At 35.1% G+C, this 22,409-nt stretch overlaps 1 protein-coding gene across 1 annotated transcript in view; it reads left to right on the forward strand.

Moving 5' to 3' along the window:
• The window catches only part of HMCN1 (hemicentin 1), a 515,334-nt gene that overhangs the window by 412,764 nt on the left and 80,161 nt on the right, over positions 1 to 22,409 (forward strand). The window contains exons 58-69 of the mRNA XM_004468435.5: positions 809 to 970; positions 1,711 to 1,824; positions 1,922 to 2,124; positions 2,409 to 2,490; positions 2,599 to 2,730; positions 3,088 to 3,237; positions 5,223 to 5,382; positions 7,594 to 7,718; positions 8,167 to 8,350; positions 8,954 to 9,051; positions 10,347 to 10,625; positions 21,108 to 21,304. Of these exons, the coding sequence (XP_004468492.2) occupies positions 809 to 970; positions 1,711 to 1,824; positions 1,922 to 2,124; positions 2,409 to 2,490; positions 2,599 to 2,730; positions 3,088 to 3,237; positions 5,223 to 5,382; positions 7,594 to 7,718; positions 8,167 to 8,350; positions 8,954 to 9,051; positions 10,347 to 10,625; positions 21,108 to 21,304 (1,886 nt within the window). The remainder of the gene's footprint in view (positions 1 to 808; positions 971 to 1,710; positions 1,825 to 1,921; positions 2,125 to 2,408; positions 2,491 to 2,598; positions 2,731 to 3,087; positions 3,238 to 5,222; positions 5,383 to 7,593; positions 7,719 to 8,166; positions 8,351 to 8,953; positions 9,052 to 10,346; positions 10,626 to 21,107; positions 21,305 to 22,409) is intronic.

The raw sequence follows: 22,409 nt of genomic DNA on the forward strand, positions 1-22,409 counted from the left end.
TTTAAATGAAGATGTAATATTAAAAGGATTCATATTTAAATGTACTTAATAAAACCATTGCTAGGTCTTTGTATGTTGACAAAACCATCTTAGGAATTACCATCTCTGTTTTACAAATAAAATGCAGAATACTTTTTTTTTTAAATCTATTTCTTTCTTTCTTTCTCTCCCCTTCCCCACCCCGCCCCAGTTGTCTGTTCTCTGTGTCCATTGGCTGCATGTTCTTTTTGTCTGCTTCTGTTGTTGTCAGTGGCATGGGAATCTGTGTTTCTTTTTGTTGTGTCATCTTGCTATGTCAGCTCTCCGTGTGTGCGGCGCCATTCTCGGGCAGGCTGCACTTTCTTTCGCGCTGGGCGGCTCTCCTTACAGGTGCACTCCTTGCGCATGGGGCTCCCCTACATGGGGGACACCCCTGCGTGGCAGGGCACTCCTTGCGTGCATCAGCACTGTGCATGGGCCAGCTCCACATGGGTCAAGGAGGCCCCGGGGTTTGAACCGCGTACCTCCCATGTGGTAGACGGACGCGCTAACCACTGGGCCAAGTCTGCTTCCCCAGAATGCTTCTGTCTTTGAAAGTTCTGGTACTCTTTCGATTGGGAAAAAATGAAACTGATGGACATGAATTTGATAAAGACATTAAAGAATTTTAAGAAGAAATGTAGCAAGATTGATTTTTACAACACAATATTTAGATATTTAGTTATTTATATTACAAATATAAGGCAGAATACAGTAGTTGAACTTGTATTTAGTAAATTGGAATATATGTTGCTGACAACCTCATACTTTACTTTTCCTATTATTATAGTTCCTCCAAGTGTCATTGGTCCTAACCCTGAAAATCTAACTGTCGTGGTGAACAGTTTCATCTCTTTGACTTGTGAGGTCTCTGGTTTTCCCCCTCCTGATCTCAGCTGGCTCAAGAATGAACAACCTATCAAACCAAATACAAATGCTCTTATTGTGCCTGGTAAGAAAACTGGTGTTCTAATAAGGTGGACTAAACTTTTCCTTTATCGTAATACAAATGACTTTTCAACTATCTCTTCCAAACTTTTGTGTTGCTCCATTTATTTGTTTACATAAATGCCTCACTTTACTCACCTGGAACCCTTAGGATAAAAATTGTTAAGACTTTAAGAATTTAGTGGAAATGCACAACAAGATCTCCTTCAAAAAATTATGAAATTTAGGAAAAGAACTGTTTATTAATTCCATGGGAGTGGTAGGTACATAAATAGTATTTTCACTGGATATGTCTTCTGATTGCTTGTTTTTAGTCAATCCTAAAGTTCTTTGGAGATGGATGGATGGATGGATGGAGAGATGATAGATAGATATAGGTATAGATGTAGATATAGAATAGATAAGCACTCTGCACTTGAGATGTAAACCCAAAAAATATTTATTAATGTATTTTGACTAAAGTGCAGTTACTGTTTGCTTTCTAGAACCTATATCAGACATTTCTGCTATCCACATTTTGTCACTGGAGACAAAAATTCTATGAATTTCTTCCTTTATGAAGAAATAGAATCAATACTAAAGAAGGATAAGAGAAAACTGAATCAGTTCTTTCATTTTAAATATGAAACTCTTGTATATCTATTTTATTCCAAGTGTAAGGACTTATTTTACTGTTTATCTTATTGATAAAATAGTTGTGGAGCAACCTCTCTGCCACTATTCATTTCTCATATTTGCCCACAGGTGGTCGAACTCTGCAGATTATTCATGCCAAAACATCTGATGGTGGTGAATATACATGTATAGCAATCAACCAAGCCGGTGAAAGCAAGAAAAAAGTTTCCCTGACTGTTTATGGTCTGTTTTACTCTGCTTGTAAGAGTCTGCTCATTTTTAAACTGGTCTGAGCATTTTGATAGGAAAAATTCCTTCTGTTCTTGTTTCCTCTTCTCAGTGCCCCCAAGCATTAAAGATCACGGCAGTGAATCTCTTTCTGTAGTTAATGTAAAGGAAGGAACCTCGGTGTCATTGGATTGCGAGTCAAATGCTGTCCCACCTCCAGTTATTACCTGGTATAAGAATGGGCGAATGCTAACAGAGTCTTCTCACTTGGAGGTTTTAGCAGATGGACAAATGCTACACATCAAGAAAGCTGAGGTGCATCTTTTGTTTTTGTTTGTGTCGCATTCCTTTTTGGGGTTTTGGAAGAGAGAATTGAAAGTTGCATATTCTCTTTACTACAGTGAAAACTGATTTTCAATAAAAAATTGTCTTCATTCCCATTGACCTTATTTTAATTTTAAAAAAATAGGATTACAGAAGGCTGTAGGAACTGGGACATCTAAGCATAAAGATGACTGATGATTTAATCTACACTTGAGCAGTGTGATTGGTCATCTATAACTTAATGGAGCACATACTATAGTATCTTTTTCTTTTAGGTATCTGACACAGGCCAGTATGTATGTAGAGCTATAAATATAGCAGGACGGGATGATAAAAATTTCCACCTCAATGTATATGGTGAGCATCTGCCTCTAATACAACTCTTTTCCCCCCAGATATGCAAATGAAAGATATTGTCTTGAATTAACTTAATGAGGACGCATGATTTCCTCTCTCTTTTTATAGTGCCACCCAGTATTGAAGGACCTGAGAAAGAAGTGGTTGTTAAGACTATCAGCAATCCTGTGACCCTAGCATGCGATGCCACTGGAATTCCGCCTCCCACCATTTCATGGTTAAAGAACCACAAACCCATAGGTAATATAGCTGTGCACTTTTTTGTGAGGTTTTTTTTTTTTTTTTTGGCTCTTAATTCCTAGACTTGTAAACTGGCATATTGTCAGTATTATGCTCATGCCTGTGTTCACCTAAAAGAAATCTAATGTACTGAAATATAAAGTTACAAAATAGGCTCATTTTAGAATGACTGTTGATTTTATAAATGATTGATTCCATTTCCTTTTCAAAAGGCTATTGTTTAAAAATAAAAGTACATAGGAAGAACTTATAAGAAATACTATTTATCCCATAAAGCAAGACATTTTTATGGTTAATTGTAGAGATGTTTTTAAAAAAGCTTATTTAGGTTTTATTTTTCTTTGTTTGTACCTATAGAGAATTCTGACTCACTTGAAGTTCATATTTTATCTGGAGGTAGCAAACTCCAAATTTCCCGGTCTCAGCATTCAGATAGTGGAAACTATACATGCATTGCATCAAATATGGAGGGAAAAGCACAGAAAAATTACATTCTTTCAATTCAAGGTATGTAGAGTACACTGAGATCTATCTTAAATTTATTTGTTAAATTCCATTTGTAGTTCAAAATAAATCTGCACTTAAAAGGATCTTTTATAATTGATCTATCTAAAATATCTTTAGAGCAACGAAATATACAGTCAATTTTTGTCCTACATTTGCCAATAGATGCTATTTTCATAGAACTGGTTATAAGTTGGAAAAGGGGCACTGGAAATTTAATGATCTCTTCTTTTCCCAAGTTTAACAAAAGTATTATAGGAAGTTTACCTTCCTATAATATATATATTCTGTTTAATTATACTTTTCTATTTAACACCAGCATAATTTGAACTCTAAACCTATAAGTCTGTTTATCTTATTTATGGATAAGTAAAATTTAATTCATGAAGAGGTTGTACTATGTTCTAACTACAGGTTGGGGATTAGTTAAATTTAAAATAATTATGAAACTTATACTCTTTGGGGGTGAAAATAAAGATCATTCATTACCTAACAAATATATAATGAATGCTTGCAGTGCTCCAGTGTAGGACTGAGCAATGCAGGGAGAACTTAAGTATTTTTTATTTTCAATAAACCTCTGATTATGACTCTTGGCTCAATATTTAAATTTAAACAGACATCCACTTAAAACTAAGTTGAAATGCTTTTTACAATTTCATTATAGTTATTATGAAAAGCGTTTTTCATAAGTTATAGGTGTAATTGTGAGTGTTTATTACCTACCTATTCTGTGCTCTGCTAACCTGACTCCAATTTTTAAAAATTGAAACAAGTTTATGCACATCAGTAGTGCTCTTGATAATGATTCATGATGCTCTGAGATTTCAGAAGCATAAAAGGTAAAATAGCTACTAAGGGATGCAGTGTCAGAAATTGCATGCTGAATTACATTAACTGAATTAATAATAATGGATACCAATTTTTAGGCATGTGGTATGACCAAACATTTTTCCAGGCTTTTTATGTATTTTATTTTATCTCCAGACTAGAAACAACGTATACATATAGGGCTTAGTCCAGAGCCCTATATTATATTCCATATTAGTTGCTAATACTCTTACTGATTTGACTCCTTTAATACTCTAAATTCTACAAATTTTGTATTATTATCATCATCTTCTAGATGATTAAACTTAAGGTTTGGAGAGTTTTTGCATTAATGGGTTGATAAAATAGATGTTTAACAATAGACTGTCCTGATAAGAAGGCCCTAATTCATAGCATTTGTCAATTTCCATTGTGTGAATACCCCCAGCATGAACTATTTCATGCTACCAGTGAGATGTCACTGAACATGGAAAAGGGAAGACTTGTGAAATTTGGCTCTTATGAGCAAATGTGAGCAGCTTCCAACACACCACTGCAGTTAGATAAACTTGCTGGTAAACGTGTGATAGTGATTCAAACCTATTTCTAATACCATTGTCAGTATTTTTATTATACGTTATTTCGCAATAAAATCACAAAAGTGAAAACCTAAGATGGATAGAAAAAAATAAAGCAGTAACCATTAGATCTTGAAACCTACAATAAGTCTATCAATAAATTATTCAGAATAAATAAAATTTAAATCAGATCATGGAGAATGAAATCATCTAAGTTGCTGTGTTCCTCAGACCTTATGCCAACATTTTATTTAAACAGATTCTGCTGAACTGTACTAATTCTAAGTCATCTATTGAAGATTAATCTAAGAGTGATGCCAATTATTTAGGACTTGGAAAGAGGGTCCATGAGATAGATCTCACCAGGTTTTATAGCTAAATAATGATATCAGGTTACAAATATACCAGGAATATTAAAGTGATTCCTTTGCCCATTTCTCATTGAAATATAATTCATGAGGAAAACAATAGTTTGCTTTTGAACCATAATCTAGGAAGAATATGAAATAGAAATGATATATTGTTCTCTGACTCTGTTGTATTCACTAGAATTTATATCCTTGAGCATTGTTAATGATAGTACTAATTATTTCTCCAAAGTCCCTCCAAGTGTTGCTGGTGCTGAAATGCCAAGTGAAGTCAGTGTCATTCTAGGGGAAAATGTTGAGCTGGTCTGTAATGCAAATGGCATTCCCATCCCAGTTATTCAATGGCTTAGAGACGGAAAACCCATATCCAATGGTGAAACAGAAAGAATCCGGTATGTTTCAAAAGGATCTTTGCCTTATAAACTGTAAGGTCTTTTATGGAGCTTCATACTTCCAATTACTCTTAAATACCAAATTCAGTCGTATTATAAACTTGGCTATCATTATATTAAAAATGATAAATTTGGGGGAAGTTGGGCACATAAATTCTCTTTGGAGAACCGGTCAAAAGTGCCTGTGTCTGGATGTGAGTGTGTGTGTGTGTGTGTGTGTGTGTGTTCCTTGTCCATCGACTTTGTGTGGTAAAATCTCCTCAGACTCATGCCTAAATGTTAATTAACCATTGTTGATTTTATTTCTCTAACTTTGGAAATGTTTATATAAAAGTCCATATCATAAAGTAGATCAATAATCCTAGGTATTATTTTTGTGCCCTGAAACTGCTGAACTGTGTATATACCACCCTGCTTGACTCACTTTGTAAAAGGAAACAATGAAGCCATAACCTGGTTCATTCCTTATAGTGATTTGTATAGCTCCAACTTTCAGCTGACAACTTGTTACCCATGCACAGTCCAAATCGAGGTGGAGTAATAATGTGGTTAGGGCCTCCGCCTAATATCAACAACAAATTCTTTTGCCAGGACAATACAGAATTCTACACTCTACTCAATTACGTCATCATAAAGCCCAATTGTATAGATAGACCAGAGTAATTATAATGACTTGAAGAATCATATACGTACATGTAGGCATTAATTAAATGTATTGTAAATTAAAGGTTTATCATTTTGAACAAAAACTTTAAATTTAAGAGTTTGGAGTGTATTTTCTAGTCGATGAATTGAATAACTGCAATTTAAAGAAAGACAGATAAATGTTATTTCCTTTGTATTCTTTGTATATTAAGATTTAAATATTTGTCCCTTTTTCAATCTTAGATAAATTTATCTTAGATAAAATTATCTTAGATAAATAATATTTAGATGTATGTTTCAGGTTAATGTCTCCAGTGTGAACATTTCTGATTAGTTAACAAATATTTAATTATTTGTAATAAATCACCTGGTAGTGACCATATGTCAAGCCAAGTACTAGATACTTGGTAGATACTTGGTGGAACCTAAGATCTTATGTAAGATAATATCTGTACTTAGGAACTGAGAGTCTATTGCTCCTCTTCCATTAATATCCTAGATTTATTACTCTTATACTCATTTTATTGAATAATATTGGTTCCCTTCTCCACAATATATATAGATATATAAATGGGACAATTTGTCAGTCAAACAGAATAATTCTTCCAAAGTCAACTTCTTTGCTTTCATCTGAGCAAATGGCTTTTTTTTTTATTCATATAGTTAAACTCATGGAATTTTAAAATTCTTATTATGAAAAAAGAGAAATACAACTAGGCCAGATAATAATATTGTAATTCTGAATAGACGTATTTCATAATGTGATACAGTATAGATTATTTGTTTTTGACACTGGCATTTTTTAATGAAGTCACTATTGTAAGAATAACTGTACTAGCAATTTATGCCCTTTATAAAAAACAAAGTTTTACTTGGTTACCTGATGGCATGTGAAGAGAACCAATAATACAGTAAACATACTTAGATATTTTAATGACCTAATTGTATATTGATCATTTACTATTGTGCACCACAAAGGAAAAGCTTAAGCAATTTGTAGAAAAATTTTTGTACAGTATATACCTACATGATACAGAGTTGTCATGTTTAAATAAATGATCCTAGCCTGCTCCATCTCAGGAAAGGGTTTTAATAAGTCATTTAGAGCTGTTTTTTTTTTAGGTATAATTTCTTCAATTTCTCATTGTCTATAACATTCTTCCATTTTCATACCAGAATTTTATAATTTTCTTTTAATTCAAACTTTATAGTGAAACTAAAGACACAGTATTTTAGCTCTGAGAAAAACGTATTTGTTTATTATTGGGATAAAGAACTTCCTATTATAATTTTGTTCATTTCCTTTCTCTCGTAAGTCGGCAGTGACTATGTGAGGACCATTAGTGTAGAATTTTATTTGGGTGCATGAAATCGCCATCAGTTTCACTAGATCTGACTTTAATACGCTTCCATGTTCTTACTGAAATAGATTTGAACCATTATATCTAAATCAAAGACACCATTCTATAGCAGTATTTTTAAAAGAACACAGTAACCATAAGTCAGTTTTCCAGATTTTAGCTCACATGAGTCAGCTCAGTGCATCTCCTCTGACCTTTTCCATAGGATGACTCCAGATGGCAGCACCTTAAACATTTACGGAGCTCTCACAGCCGATATGGGAAAATACATGTGTGTTGCAACCAATCCTGCTGGAGAAGACGACCGAATTTTTAACTTGAAAGTCTATGGTAAATTTGAAATGTCAACCTCTCTTGGCTAGGCTAGCTTGGAACTCTATCAGTAGACATGAAGGTCCAGGAGTCTAAACCATTTTTTAAATTATTATTTCTAATCTTATGAAGATCCACCCCACTGTTTTCCAAATGCTTTCTTTCTCTTTTTATTAATTTTTATTGTCTTAACGTTATAAAATTTCCCATTTTAACCATGTCTAAGTGTACAATTCAGTAGTAATTATTACATTAATAATGTTGTACTCTTGTCTCCACCATTTATCTTTAAAATCTGATGCCACTGATGTTTCCTTTTTGGATACAGAGCAGAAAACAGGGCAATTGTAATTAAGATGATTTAAACTAGTAATACATATCATTTTCTCCCTCTCTCACTCCCATCCTCTCTCTCTCTCTTGCATTTTCTTTCTCTCTCTCTCTTTCTTTTTTCTTCATGACATAGTTCCACCTGTAATTAGGGGTAATAAAATAGAAGCTGAGAAAGTAATGGCTTTATTGGATACATCAATAAATATGGAATGCAGAGCCACAGGGATGCCTCTACCCCAGATAAACTGGTTAAAGAATGGACTTCCTCTGCCTCTCTCCTCCCACGTCCGGTTACTGTCAGGAGGGCAAGTCATCAGGTCAGTTTTTATTGTGGGTGATTTGTAGGACAAATAAAATAACTGTGATTGCGGACATTTTCTTCATCTCAACTGTGTTTATGAAACTTTTTTCCTAAGATTTTGCTGTAGCTTTTTTTTTTCTTGCAGTATATTTTCAGAAAAGGGAAGATAACACATATAAAATCGAAATATTTTTTCATTCTTATTTAAATGCTCATGTTAGTAAATTTGTGTAAAATGGGTCTTTTCACTGACATGTTATGTGTATTCCCAACAATTACTATTTTATCTAAAATTTTATTTGACATAAGAGAATAAAAAGATGCCTCCTACAAATAAAATTTTCATGTTAGCATCACTGTCTATTAATGCATATTTGAAAAATATTCATTCCTCAAATTGTGTTATGTTTTCAGTGACTTACTGTCACTGTCTATTCAACTTTTTAAAATAAATTGCATTTGAGGTATCTGTATTTTGTGATGGATGTTTATAAGCTTTATGACTGAAATTTCCCAGCATAAATCACCTTTAAAAATCTATTTATAAGTCACAATGATTTTATTTGTATATGTTAAGGGGGATCAAGTTTTGAAATATTGTTATCAAATTACTTTTCAGGATTGTGAGAGCTCAGGTGTCTGATGTTGGAATATATACTTGTGTGGCCTCCAACAGAGCTGGGATGGATAATAAGCAATACAGCCTTCAAGTTTTTGGTATGCCACAGAAATGACCTTTGTACTATACTACATAAAAAGTGTTAGGCAATGGGCTTATACTTAGAAGTTGTCTTCCTCGTGTGACAGAAAGGGTTGGTAAAAACAAAATCGTGCTGAATAGGAAACCACTTTTCTCCCAAAGTGCCCATATTTTTTTTAAAGATTTATTTTTTTATTTCTCTCCCCTTCTCCCCCTTCCCCTCCCCCCCAGTTGTCTTCTCTCTGTGTCCCTTTGCTGTGTGTTCTTCTGTGACCACTTCTATCCTTATCAGCGGCACTGAGAATCTGTGTCTCTTTTTGTTGCGTCATCTTGTTGTGTCAGCGCTCTGTGTGTGCAGCACCATTCTTGGACAGGCTGAACTTTCTTTCGGGCTGGAGGCTCTCCTTACGGGGCACACTCCTTGAGCATGGGGCTCCCCTACGTGGGGGACACCCCTGCGTGGCACAGCACTCCTTGCGCGCATCAGCACTGCGCATGGGCCAGCTCCACAAGGGTCAGGGAAGCTCGGGGTTTGAACCGCAGACCTCCCATGTGGTAGGCGGACGCCCTATCCATTGGGCCAAGTCCTCTTCCCCCCATGTTTTTTGATCTGCACTATTTCTTGGTCAAAATACTTTCTGATCTAGGATTCTGCATTAAATCCACTGTAAATTATTAAAAATAACACTTCAAGCCTGATCCAAGAGCAGTCTTTCTCATACAAAGATGTTAAGACTGCTTACCAATAGTATTCACGACTCCTTTCAAGTACTTAAAAGATGAACTGATACACATGCACATGTGTCCCTGTGTGTGTGTGCACAGGAAGACAGAACTCAAAACCCATGATTTCTGAAATGTTGAGGTTTGCTGGTCCACATTTCCCAACCCCCAAGCACATCTTAAAACTATTAAGTAATTGTTTACTATAGCTTACAAATAACTTAGAATGGACTATATAAATCTTATTCTAAAACTTATTCCACATATGGTAGTTGAACATGTACATCAAGAACTATAGCATTCATTATAACAAATTAAAGAGATAAGCCTAAGAAGTTGAGAAACGACCATAGTTTAAAACACATTGATTGTACATCCAACAAAAAAACATTTTTGTGATTTCGTGTTCATATTTGGAAGACTGATGATTAGCATGCCTAATTCATGTTTTCATAGTAAATCTATCCATAAAATATGTATTTTCTATAGGCCATAGAAGCATTATAGTACTATTAATTTTTTATTTAAGTTAATCTCAAATTACAGTAGATATGTGAATTTTGGCTATTTTCTTTTGTTTTCTATAAAGTGCCACCAAACATGGACAATGCAATGGGAACAGAGGAAATCACAATTATCAAAGGTAGTCCCACTTCTATGACATGCTTTACAGATGGAACCCCAACTCCCAATATGTCCTGGCTGAAAGATAGCCAACCTCTGGGACTTGATACCCATCTGAAAATAAGCTCTCAAGGAATGGTCCTTCAGCTCATCAAAGCAGAGACTGAAGATTCTGGAAGATACACGTGTGTTGCATCAAATGAAGCTGGAGAAGTCAGTAAGCACTTCAGTCTGAAGGTCCTAGGTATGTAAACATTTGGAAAATGTACAATAATTGGCAAGTAAGCGACAAAACAAGTTAGTGAATAAGTGTAATTCTTAAGATCTTTGTGTTTTGGGACAAAAGTTGTGAAAACTGCGTTATATTTCATATCTCTCTTTTGGAATCCACCTAAAGGTAACATGGTTAAATTTAAATTTAACTTGTTACATTTCTTACCTATCTAAAAAGATGAAAACACTTTTTTGTAAAACTTAGTCATTGAGAAAGTCATACAATTGATTGGTAAGTAACTTTTTAACATTTCCAAGAACTAAAAGGATATCATTAATAACAATTAAATGAAAAAGCATATTCATACTATTATGTATAATTCTGAATAATTTTTAAGTGATCCATATATAGATTATAGTTGGAAGAGTCTTTTCAAAGAGTTTAGTTCTGTTTACTCATGTGTGCATTTAAAATAAATATTTGAAATGCCTATTCCAATGTTCCACAAGCAAACAAATAATATAAAGAGGAAAAACTTTCCTTGAACTCAAAATTTTTAACCTTGGAGGAAAAACAAAAATGAGTAAAACAAATAGACTATTTCAATAATCAGGATGGGGGTGGTTTGTTGTTTGCTTTACTGTGTTGTAGGTTAGGTCACCCACACCCTAGATTCACAGCATAGCATGGCATGCACCCCACAATGAACAGCAAGAAGAATTTTGGCAAAAGTCTATATTAACTGGGGCTAGCAATGTTTTCAGGGTACCCTGCAATTCTTTCTCATAGCATATATTAAAATTTAATTATTTATGTACTTTTGAAGGTCTGTTCCTTCCATAGATATTAAGCTCTATGAAGGGCAGAGACTGTATCCATCTTACTTATTATTGTATTCACAGTGCTTAGCACTACATTTGACACATCAGAAACCCTTAATGTTTTTCCAACTTATTTTAACAAATGCTTTATTAATTTCCAAGAAAAATGCAATTTAATTTTCAGTTAGCAATGATTTTTTCCCTTTATTAGAGAAGTTGTAGGTTTACAGAACAATTATGCATGAAATACATGATTCCCATATACCACTCCACCACCAACACCTTGCATTGATATAGAACACTTGTAACAATTGATGAGAGCACACTCTTATAATTGTACTGTTAATTAAATTCCATGGTTTAACTTAGGGTTCACTGTGTTGTATGGTTCCATGGATTTTTTTAAAAAAATTTCTATTCTGTTACATATACAGAATCTAACATTTCCCCTTTTAATCATATTCAGATATATATTTCAAGGTTATTAACAGCATTCACAATGTTGTGCTACCATCATCACTACCTGTTACCAAAGCATTTCGATGAGTCCAGATAGGAACACTGCACAGGTTAAGCCTTAACTTCCCATTCCCTATCCCCACTCCATCCCCTGGTATCCTTTAGTCTGGATTCTGATTGTATGAGTTTGCAGATTCTAATTGTTTCAATTCAGTGAGATCATACAATATATATCCCATTATATCTGACTTATTTCACTCAACATGTCTTCAAGGTTCATTCGTAGTGTTGCATGTATCAAAACTTCATTCCTTTCTATAGATGAATTATGTTCCATTGTATGTATATATCATATTTTATTTATCTATTCATCTGTTAAACACTTGGTTTGTGTCCATCTCTTGGCAATTGTGAATAATGCCTCTGTGAACATTGGTGTACAAATATCTGATCAAGTCCCTGCATTCAATTCTTTTGGTTATATACCTAGTAGTTGGTATACAGTAGTTCCGTACTTAGCTTTCTGAGAAACTGCCAAACTGTCTTCCACAGCAGCTGCTTCATTTTACTTTACCACCAGCAATGAATGAGTGCTCCTATTTCTCCTCATCAATTCCACCACCTGTTCTTTTCTTTTCTTTTTTTTTAATAGCAGCCATTCTAATGGGAGTGAAATAATATCTCACTGTGCTTTCAAGTTGCATTTCCCTGATGGCAAAGGATGTTGAGCATCTCCTTATCTGCTTTCTGGCCATATCTTCTTTCTGTGTATCTTTCTTTAAAGAGATGTCTATTCAAGTCTTTTGTCCATTTTTAAAAATTGGGTTGTTTGTCTTTTTGTTGTTAAGATGAAGGATTTCTTTTTATATTATGAATATTAATACTTTATCAGATATGTGGTTTCTAAATATGTTCTATTATGTAGCTTGTCATTTTACTTTCTTGGGAACATCCTTCGAGACACAAAACTTTGATGAGGTCCCATTTGTCAGTTTTTTATTTTGTTGTGTGTGTTTTGGGTGTAAAGTCTAAGAAACCATTGCCTAACACATTGATAGTTCTGTCTCTTCTTATATTTAGGTCTTTAATCCATTTTGAGTTGATTTTTGTATATCGTGCAAGTGGAGATCTAGTTTTTCCAGCACCATTTGTTGCAGAGACTGCTTTCCCAATTGTGTTGGCTCCACCCTCTTGTCAAAAATCAGTTGGCCATAAATGGGAAGGTTGATTTCTGAGCTCTCAATTCTATTCCATTTTTCTATATATCTGTCTGTCTGCTAGTACCTTGTAGTTTTGATTACTGTAGCTTTGTAATGAGTTTTAAGATTGGGAAGGATAAGTGCTCCAACTTCATTCTTCTTTTTCATGAAAGCTTTAGCTATTCAGGACCCCTTATCCTTTCATATAAATTTGATTATTGGTTTTTTCATTTCTGTAAAGAAATTTGTTGGAATTTTGATTGAGAGTATATTGAATCCATAAATTACTTTGAGTAGGATTGACATCTTAATGATATTTAGTCTTCCAATCCATGAACAGGGAATTTCCTTCCATTTATTTAGGCCTTCTGTGATTTCTTTCAGCAATATTGTTGTTTTCTGTGTACGATTCCTTTATATCTTGGTTAGATTTATTCCTAGATAATATTTGATTCTTTTAGACACTATTGTGAATAGAATTTTTTTCTTGATTTCTTCTTCCAGTTCTTCATTGCTTGCATACAGAAACACTACTGATTTCTGGATGTTGAATTCACCACTTCCCTGGATTCATTTATTAACTCTAGAAGCTTTATTGTGTATTTTTCAGGATTTTCTGTGTATAGGATCATGTCATCTGCAATAGGGAAAGTTTTCCTTCTTTCTTTCTTATTTGTATGCCTTTTATTTCTTTTTCTTGCCTAATTTCTCTGGAAAGAAAGTCAGTACAATGTTGAATAACAGTAGTGACTGTGGACAACCCTGTCTTGTTCCTGATCTTAGAAAGAAAGCTTTCAATCTTTAACCATTAAGTAGGAGTTAGTAGTGGGCTTTTCATATATGCCTTTTATCATGTTGAGGAAGTTTCCTTCTATTCCTAATGTTCTATTTGTTTTTACCAAGAAAGGAAACTGAATTTTGTCAAATACCTTCTGCATTAATTGATATGATCATGTGGTTTCTATCCTTCCTTCTGTTAATATGGTGTATTACATTAATTGATTTTCTTGTGTTGAATCAATGTTACATACCAAGGAAAAATCACACTTGGTCATGGTTTATGTTTTTTAATATGCTGTTGGATTCAGTTTGCTAACATTTTGTTGAGAATTTTTTCATCTATATTCATCAGAGATATGATTATCCGTACTTTTATTTTCTTGTGGTATCTTTATCTGTTTGATATGAGGGTGATGTTGGCCTCATAGAATGAATTAGGGAGTAGTCCCTTCTCTTCATTTCCTTAGAAAGGTTTGAGCAGAATTAGAGTTATGTCTTCTTGGAATGTTTACTAGAATTTTTCTGTGAAGCCATTGATCCTGGCCTTATATTTGTTGTAAGGTTTTTAATTATGATTCAGTCTTTTTACTGGTAATTAGTTTGTTCAGATCTTTTTTTTCTTTGAGTCAATGTAAGTGGTTTGCATGTTTCTAAGAATTTGTCCACTTCATCTAGATTATCTAATTTATTGGTATACAGTTGTTCATGGTATCCTCTTATAGTCCTTTCTATTTCAATGGGGTCAGTACTGATGTCTCCCTTTTCATTTCCGATATTCATTATTTGTACCCTCTCTCTTTTTTGTCTGTCTAGCTAAAGTTTTATCGATTTTATTGATCTTTTCAAAGAACCAACTTTTGGTTTTGTTGATTCTCTCTAGTGTTTATTTCTAGTTCAGTTATCTCTGCTCTAATCATTGTAAATTCCTTCCTTCTGCTCACTCTGGGTTTAGTTTGTCCTTCCTTTTCTAGTTTTTTCAGTTTTGAGGTTACATCTCTGATTTGAAGTCTTATTTTTAATGTAATCATCACAAAGCTATGAATTTCCCTTTCAATACTTCCTTCACTGCATTTCATAAGTTTTGATATATTGTATTTTCTTTTTCATTTGTCTTAAGATATTTCATAATTTTACTTGTGATTTCCTCTTTAACCTATTGGTTAGGAGTATGTTGTTTAATTTCCACATATTTTTGAATTTTCCATTTCTCCCTCTGTTATTGATTTCTGGTTTCATTCTCTTGTAGCTAGAAATATACACTGTATGTCTTCAATATTTTTTAATTTATTGAAACTTGTTTTGTTACCTAACCTATGATCTCTCTTAGAGAATGATCTATGTGCACTGGAGAAGAATATCCATTCTCTTTTTGTTGGATGAAGAGTCGTGTATATATGTATCTATTAGTTCTAGTTTGTTTAGAGTATCTTTCAAGTCTTATAATTCCTTATTGATTTTCTGACTATATGTTTTATCCATTATTGAAAGTGGTATATGAAAGTCTCCTACTGTTAATGTAGAACCATTAATTTCTCCCTTCAAATTTGTCAATATTTGCTTCATATATTGCGGCTCTTTTTTTTAGGAGGAATGAATAATTAAGTATGCAGTATCAGATAAATGCCTTTGAGTGGTATATGTACCATGCTATGGAAATTGAAGAGGGTAGAGATTTTATACTTGATTGAGAGACTCCAGATAAGATTTGTAGTTTTAAGAAATGAAATTAATGACATTAATGTGACTTTGGTAGTTTTTCAACAGGCTCACTTAGAGAGTGGGGTTATGTGGGAAGATATTCTAATGGAAGGAATAGTAAGAAAACACTGGGCTTATTGAGGGAGCATATGGAGTCTTGTTTGAAATGTAGGTTGCATATTCCATTTTACTAGTAAGGGATCCTGACATTATATTGGGCTTCACTTTTCAGGAAGTTTTGGATCATAGAGTGGTTCAACAATGGCAGCGGAGGAATACTGGTATAGGATGTTATTGACAGGTGATATATGGTTGACAGGGAGTTATACAGGGCATATGTCCATGGTGCATGGTAATGTTTGGATATACTCAGAGTAGAAACAATTAAAAACAACAGCTGGGGGGTACTGGGTTCCTGGCCGGGGGTGCTCTGTCATGGTCCCTAGGGGAGCAGCGGCAGTCCCCCAGGTGCAACGGTAAGGACCAGGAAGGAATGAAGGTCCAACAGTGAGCCCCTGACACTAATGACTATGCTTGTGAGCCTATATGCCTGAAATAAGAACAAGGCCTAGAGCAGCACTGTGCCTAGGAGTTTCCTCCTGACAGCCTTCATGTTACTCAAGTGTGGCCAGTCTCAGCATGTAAATACAATGCCTTCCCCCTAGCGTGGGACATGACACCCGGGGATGAGCCTCCCTGGCACCAAGGGATCACTACCAAGTACCAACTGATGATGCAACTAGAAAATGACCTTGAATTAAAGGTTCAATGCAGACCAGCAGAATATCCCTGTCTACATATAATAACAGGAGTTAAAAATACTGTTTGACCTAAATTAAGGGGAAAATGGAAAGGAGAAATGAGTTTATATGGCTATGAGTCTCTAAAAAAGAGTCTGGAGGATGTCAGAAGGATTGCCCTTATGCACACCTGAGCAGAGTCTCAGAGATAGATAAAGTAGATACAACCCCAGGTATTGGTTCTTTTGAGGGCTAAAGAGACGCACAGGTTCTATGGTCATGGCAGATGGGGTCACTGCCATGTCAGTTGGCCCTTCTTTGGAGCTGGTGTTTCTGCATGATGGAGCTGGACACAGATGGGATCTCTTTTCACAAGGCTTTCATGCTACTTTACTGGAATTGTAGTTGGTGCTGGGGTTTAAGATATATCTAGGGGATTTGAATCTCTGGACTGACAATATGATAGCCAGTCCCTGAACCTCAACAGACTTCAACTCCTACACTCTGATTTATTGGACTTACCCCAGTCAGCTAACATGGAGTTGAAGAATGTCAACCACCACACCATGGAGCTTAGAGTGCCTACAACTGAAAGCAGGAGGATTGCATCCAGTATCCATGTGGAATCTAAGCCTCCTCTTGACATAGATGTGCAATGGACACAACCAATCCAATGTCCACAGAGAAAATGTGGCATTAGTGTGGGAAAAGTGGCCATGGTGGCTGATGGGGAATGGGAGGAAGAGATGAGATGTGGAGGCATTTTCGGGACTTGGAGTTGTCCTGGGTGGTGCTTCAGGGACAATTATTGGACATTGTAGATCCTCCCAGGGCCCACTGGATGGAACGTGGGAGAGTATGGGCTATGATGTGGACCATTGACCATGAGGTACAGCGATGCCCAGAGATATACTTACCAAATGCAATGGATATGTCATGATGATGGGAGAGAGTGTTGCTGGGGTGGGGGTGGTGGGGTTGAATGGGACCTCATATTTTTTTAATGTAATATTTTTACAAAATGAATTAAAAAAAATCATGAAAAAAAAGAGAAATGTAGGTTGCATATAAGTATTTTAATGTAGATGTTATAGAGATAAATTGAAGTCATATTATGGAAGCCTTGGAAATCATGATGAGAACATTTATTTAATTTAGTAAGCCACATGGAGCCACTGAAATCTTTTGAGCAGGAAATCTTAGATCTTAAATTGCAATTAAGAAAATTATTTTGTACCTATGCATATAAGATGGATAGAAATAAAAGCATGGCGATGTGGGACAATGGTTACAAAATTTTGACTTCTTAATTGTCATCTGAAGACTTCTTAAATGTAATCTTAATTGTAATCTATTATCAGAAAGTAAAGCTAGGGCTAACAGAAATTTTTTAGTATGAAGATTTTAGTAGTGTTTTGATTTGCTAAGCTGCTGAAAGCGATACCATAAATAAAGTGTGTTGGCTTTTAACAATGAGAATTTATTAGCTTTCAGGCTTACAGTTCTTAGGCTATTCAAATGTCCAATTAAGGCATCATCAAAGTGATGCTTTGTTCCCAGTGCTGGCTTTCAGCATTTCTGGACTCCTCTGTCACATGGCAAGGCGCGCAGGCGTGTCTGATTGTCTCTCCCTTCTCTTCTGGGCTTTGTTGCTTTCTGCTCCTTACTTCTGTGGCTTTCTCTCTCTTTGAATTTCATTCTTTTATAAAGGACTCCAATAAGGGGTTAAGACCCACCCTGGGCCATGCCTTAAATGAAGTAACTTTATCAAAAAGCCCTACTTACAGTAGGTTTACATTCACGGGAATGGGTTAGATGGGTTAGCTTTGAGAACATGACTTTCTGGGGTACATACAGTTTCAAACCATTACAAGTAGTAATACCAACAGCTATTGTAGAGATTATAATAGTAATCAATTTTTTATAATATTTAATTTTAAACTAAAGCAGATACAGAAACACAAAATAAATATATAGATTAATGAGTTACTATGAGACTAAGAATTTTGTAATCACCATCCAAACCAAGAAATAAAGCATTGCCAGTCACCCAGAAGCCTCTTTTTTTTTTTTTAAGATTTATTTATTTATTTATTTCTCTCTCCTTCCCTCCCCACCCTGGCTGTCTATTCTCTGAGTCTATTTGTTGCGTCGTCTTTGTCTGCTTCTGTTGTTGTCAGCGGCACGAGAATCTGTGTTTCTTTTTTTTGTTGCATCATCTTGTTGTGTCAGCTCTCCGTGTGTGCGGCGCCATTCCTGGGCAGGCTGCACTTTCTTTGGCCCTGGGCGGCTCTCCTTACGGGGCACACTCCTTGCGCGTGGGGCTCCCCTACGCGGGGGACACGCCTGTGTGGCAAGGCACTCCTTGCGCGCAGCAGCACTGCACATGGGCCAGCTCCACACGGGTCAAGGAGGCCCCAGGTTTGAACCGCGGACCTCCCATGTGGTAGATGGACGCCCTAACCACTGGGCCAAGTTCACCACCCAGAAACCTCTTGATCCAAATTTCATCTACTTCCCTCCCCGCAAAAGTAACCACTATCTTAATTTTTATAGAAATCATTTACTTCAGTTTCTTTATGGTTTTATCACACAAGCCCTAGAAGTCATAGTTTGATCTTACCAGTTTTAAAATTGTTGACGTGCCCTGTAAATCTCCTTAATCTAACCATCTCTGTATTTTTTTCTCTACCTTCTACCTGAGGTGTTTGACCTGCACACTCTCCCACAATATGGGTTTTGCCAATTGTACACTTGTGGTTAGTTCAATATGTTCCGCAGCATCTCTTCGTCATAAAAATTAGCAGAGACTTGATCCAGACTTGGGTTTAATATCTTTGGCAAGATTACAGGCCATGCATGGTGTTTTCTTTTATCAATAGGCACATAATGTATGCTTATCTCTGTTATTGTGATAATAGGCTATTAATGCTTAATGCCTACATTTACTTATATAAGTAGGGGTCACAAAAAGGTGACATTCTAATTCAAGCATTTTGTTCACAGTTATGTTTTCATTTATTAACTGAAGCTGCTTCCCCCATTTACTATTTGGTTACCCTGTCATACAATTCACAAAGAAAAGGCAGGTTGAATGATTGGCTCTTTCCTTTTACCAGTTTTCAAGGTAATGAATTTGTTCCTATCATCTTCCAAAAAACTAATTAATTTTAATATCATTATTTAATTATAATATCATCATGAACTCAAGGATTTAAACAACTATAATTATTATCCTTTTGGGAATTCAAATTGTCTTATCTTTGGCCAGTTGGAGTTTTTTATGTTGGTTCCTAAGACTTTTTGACATGATTCTAGTAGTCTTTGATAAATTTCTTGCTATCTTCCATGACAGAAATAGTCATTTTCTGTCCCAGACCTGGAATTACTTATTTCCCCCAAGATGCTTTGGTGTCTCTTAGAGGGAAATGTTATTCAAAGATAAAACCTCATTTTGGGTGCTGGCTATACTTGTTGCTACTCTATTAGTCATTGGAAAAGGCAGAACACTTCCGTGTTTTAGCTGCTCTCAAATTGGCCTGCAATGCTTTCTAATGAATACCTGTTGGCCATGTGATGGGTCTCCTATATTCAGGTCCATAAAATGCCCTATTGCTTTCTTCTGCTTTCTTTCCCACAAATATTCATACCACACATGTCTTGTGGCTATTGGTGGGTTGTCTCTGTCTTTCTGCTAGTATTTGAGGGTTTGTGGGGGATATTTTGGCATCTAGCATTGTTGTAAATGTTATCCAGGAGTGTTTGGGTTTTTTCCTATGTATCTGCTTTGTTTTTATGTGATTTGGGAGAGATTCAAAAACTATCCCATTACCAATATCTTCCCAGACTTTACTCATAGTAGCAATGTTTATTGGACCATTTATTATGTGCCTGAATTGTGCTGAAAACATAGATTTCTCACTGTATCCTCAAAAAAAGTCCTATTCAATAAATATTATTCTTATCCCCATTTTAGAGATTTTCCCAAATCTGCCAAGCTAACATTTGTTGAAGCCAGGATACAAACTCAGGTTGTGAGTCTCTGCTGTGAACCGCTATTCTTAACTATGTGCATGATAAAAAGGAATAGCTAACCCTTGGAGCTGTCCAACACTTTGGCTGCTTTGTAAAATAATAAGCTGGAAATGTTCATAGAAAACTTCAGTAGTCCTTATAAGGGAAGTCTGTTTTAAAAGGTTCTTTAAATTTGGGGGGATTTGGACCAAAGTAACTTAATGTTTCTTCACAGTGCTTAGATTCTTTAAAATCCTCTTGAGAAAGCTAATTTTAGAAGAATAAGTAACAAAAGTGGAAATTATTGCTTCCAAGACATAACAAATGTGTTTTATACAAAGATCATTATTTCCAAATATAACTATTCTTTCTTCTACTTATTCTTTCCCCTCAAAATTCTCCATGAAAAAGATGATAGCAAAATTCCTAGCATTCACCTGTTGCTTTTGTATAACTGATCTTTATTTAAAAGGTTAAAAAATTATGCACATGTTTTCAAAGTACCTCTCATAAAAAGTGATACAAGATGGGTTTAGTTTTCATTGTTTTTAAATCTACACAATTAAGTAAGAAGGATATAATTATCTGACTTCAAATTGATGTTCTGTAATCACCATTTACCTCATGATCTATTATAGATGCGACATACGGTAATGACATCTAGGAATAACCATTTTGGTTTCCTTGTAATAACCAATTCATATACTTTGAACATAATTTTGAATTGGATTGTTTTTTAAGTTTTCTGGTCAGCAGTATTTTTATCAAACAGCAAGTTTATTTTGTATTTCTTTTACATAGAACCACCTCATATTAATAAATCTGAAGAACCTGAAGAGATATCAGTGATCATTAGTAATCCATTTGAACTTACCTGCATTGCTTCTGGAATCCCAGCTCCTAAAATTATATGGATGAAAGATGGGCGACCCCTTCCACAGACAGATCAGGTGCAAACTCTAGGAGGGGGAGAGGTACTTCAAATATCTAGTGCTCAGGTAAGTGTCAAAGGTCATACAATTATTTTATCCCATATTAAACTTCTCACTTGTGAATATATGAGAAATGGGAAAACTGTGTCTTTGGATCTGAAAAACAACAGATCTGTGTGACTTTAGCAAAAGTAGGTTGGCTCTGTGATATGCATGATATCATGCATTTCATTCAGGCACTTAAGGAATGAAGTGAATAAAAAGAAGGAAAGGAAGTATCTTGTTAAACTCTGAAGAGAACTGAATACAATTAATTCTTGCAAGTTTTCACAGTGCTATAATGTTAATATATTTCCTGGGCTCTTATTTTGTGCCATGTAGTTTTACTTAACTATCGAAAAAGCAATCCATTATATTTATATATTGAGGCTTCATATAGCACTTTTTTTTTAAAGGTAGTTTTGGGGTTTGAACAAGGGGCCTCGTACATGGGAAGCAGGTGCTCAACCACTGAACATACAGCATTTTTGATCTCTAAAATGAAGAAGACGACATAAATGTCTGAAGAGACAGACTTTTACAAACAATCATTAATTCAATAAAACTGGTTCTTTAAGTTTGTGTTTAAGAAAGCTAATTTGGAATATGAATATATTAGAGAGAATTATGTCTGTAGATGATTTATTATAACAATCCTCTGTTCTAGTAACAGAGACAAACCTTATGTTACAAATATTTTCCGTCTTTGCCCTAATGCCATCATCTGTAAGCTGGGGATAGTAATAATAACTTTTTCAGTTGGGGATTTAATGAAATAATCTAACATAAAGTATTGAGACTACTGCCACAGGTGTAGAGTGAGTAAAAGAGTTAGGGAAAATTATTGTGCCTCCTATCATTATCATCATCATCCCTCTCAATATAAAATAACAAAATTACTTAATCATCTTCTCTTTGCACCTCCACTGAGAAAAGAGGAAAAGAAAAGTGTTCTGAAAGAAGAGTGCTAAAGATTATAAATCATCCACTGTGTCAGCTCTGTGCCCTCTGTCATGCCCACCATCGTCATGACGGCTCTGTACAGCAATGTCTTAATCTCCATTCTGCAAATCCAGAAACAGGCAAAGAGAGAATAAGGACTTTCCCACCAAGTATTCACCACTGCTCAGGG

This window comes from Dasypus novemcinctus, chromosome 13 (genome assembly GCF_030445035.2).
Source record: "Dasypus novemcinctus isolate mDasNov1 chromosome 13, mDasNov1.1.hap2, whole genome shotgun sequence".
NCBI classification, from domain to species: domain Eukaryota; kingdom Metazoa; phylum Chordata; class Mammalia; order Cingulata; family Dasypodidae; genus Dasypus; species Dasypus novemcinctus.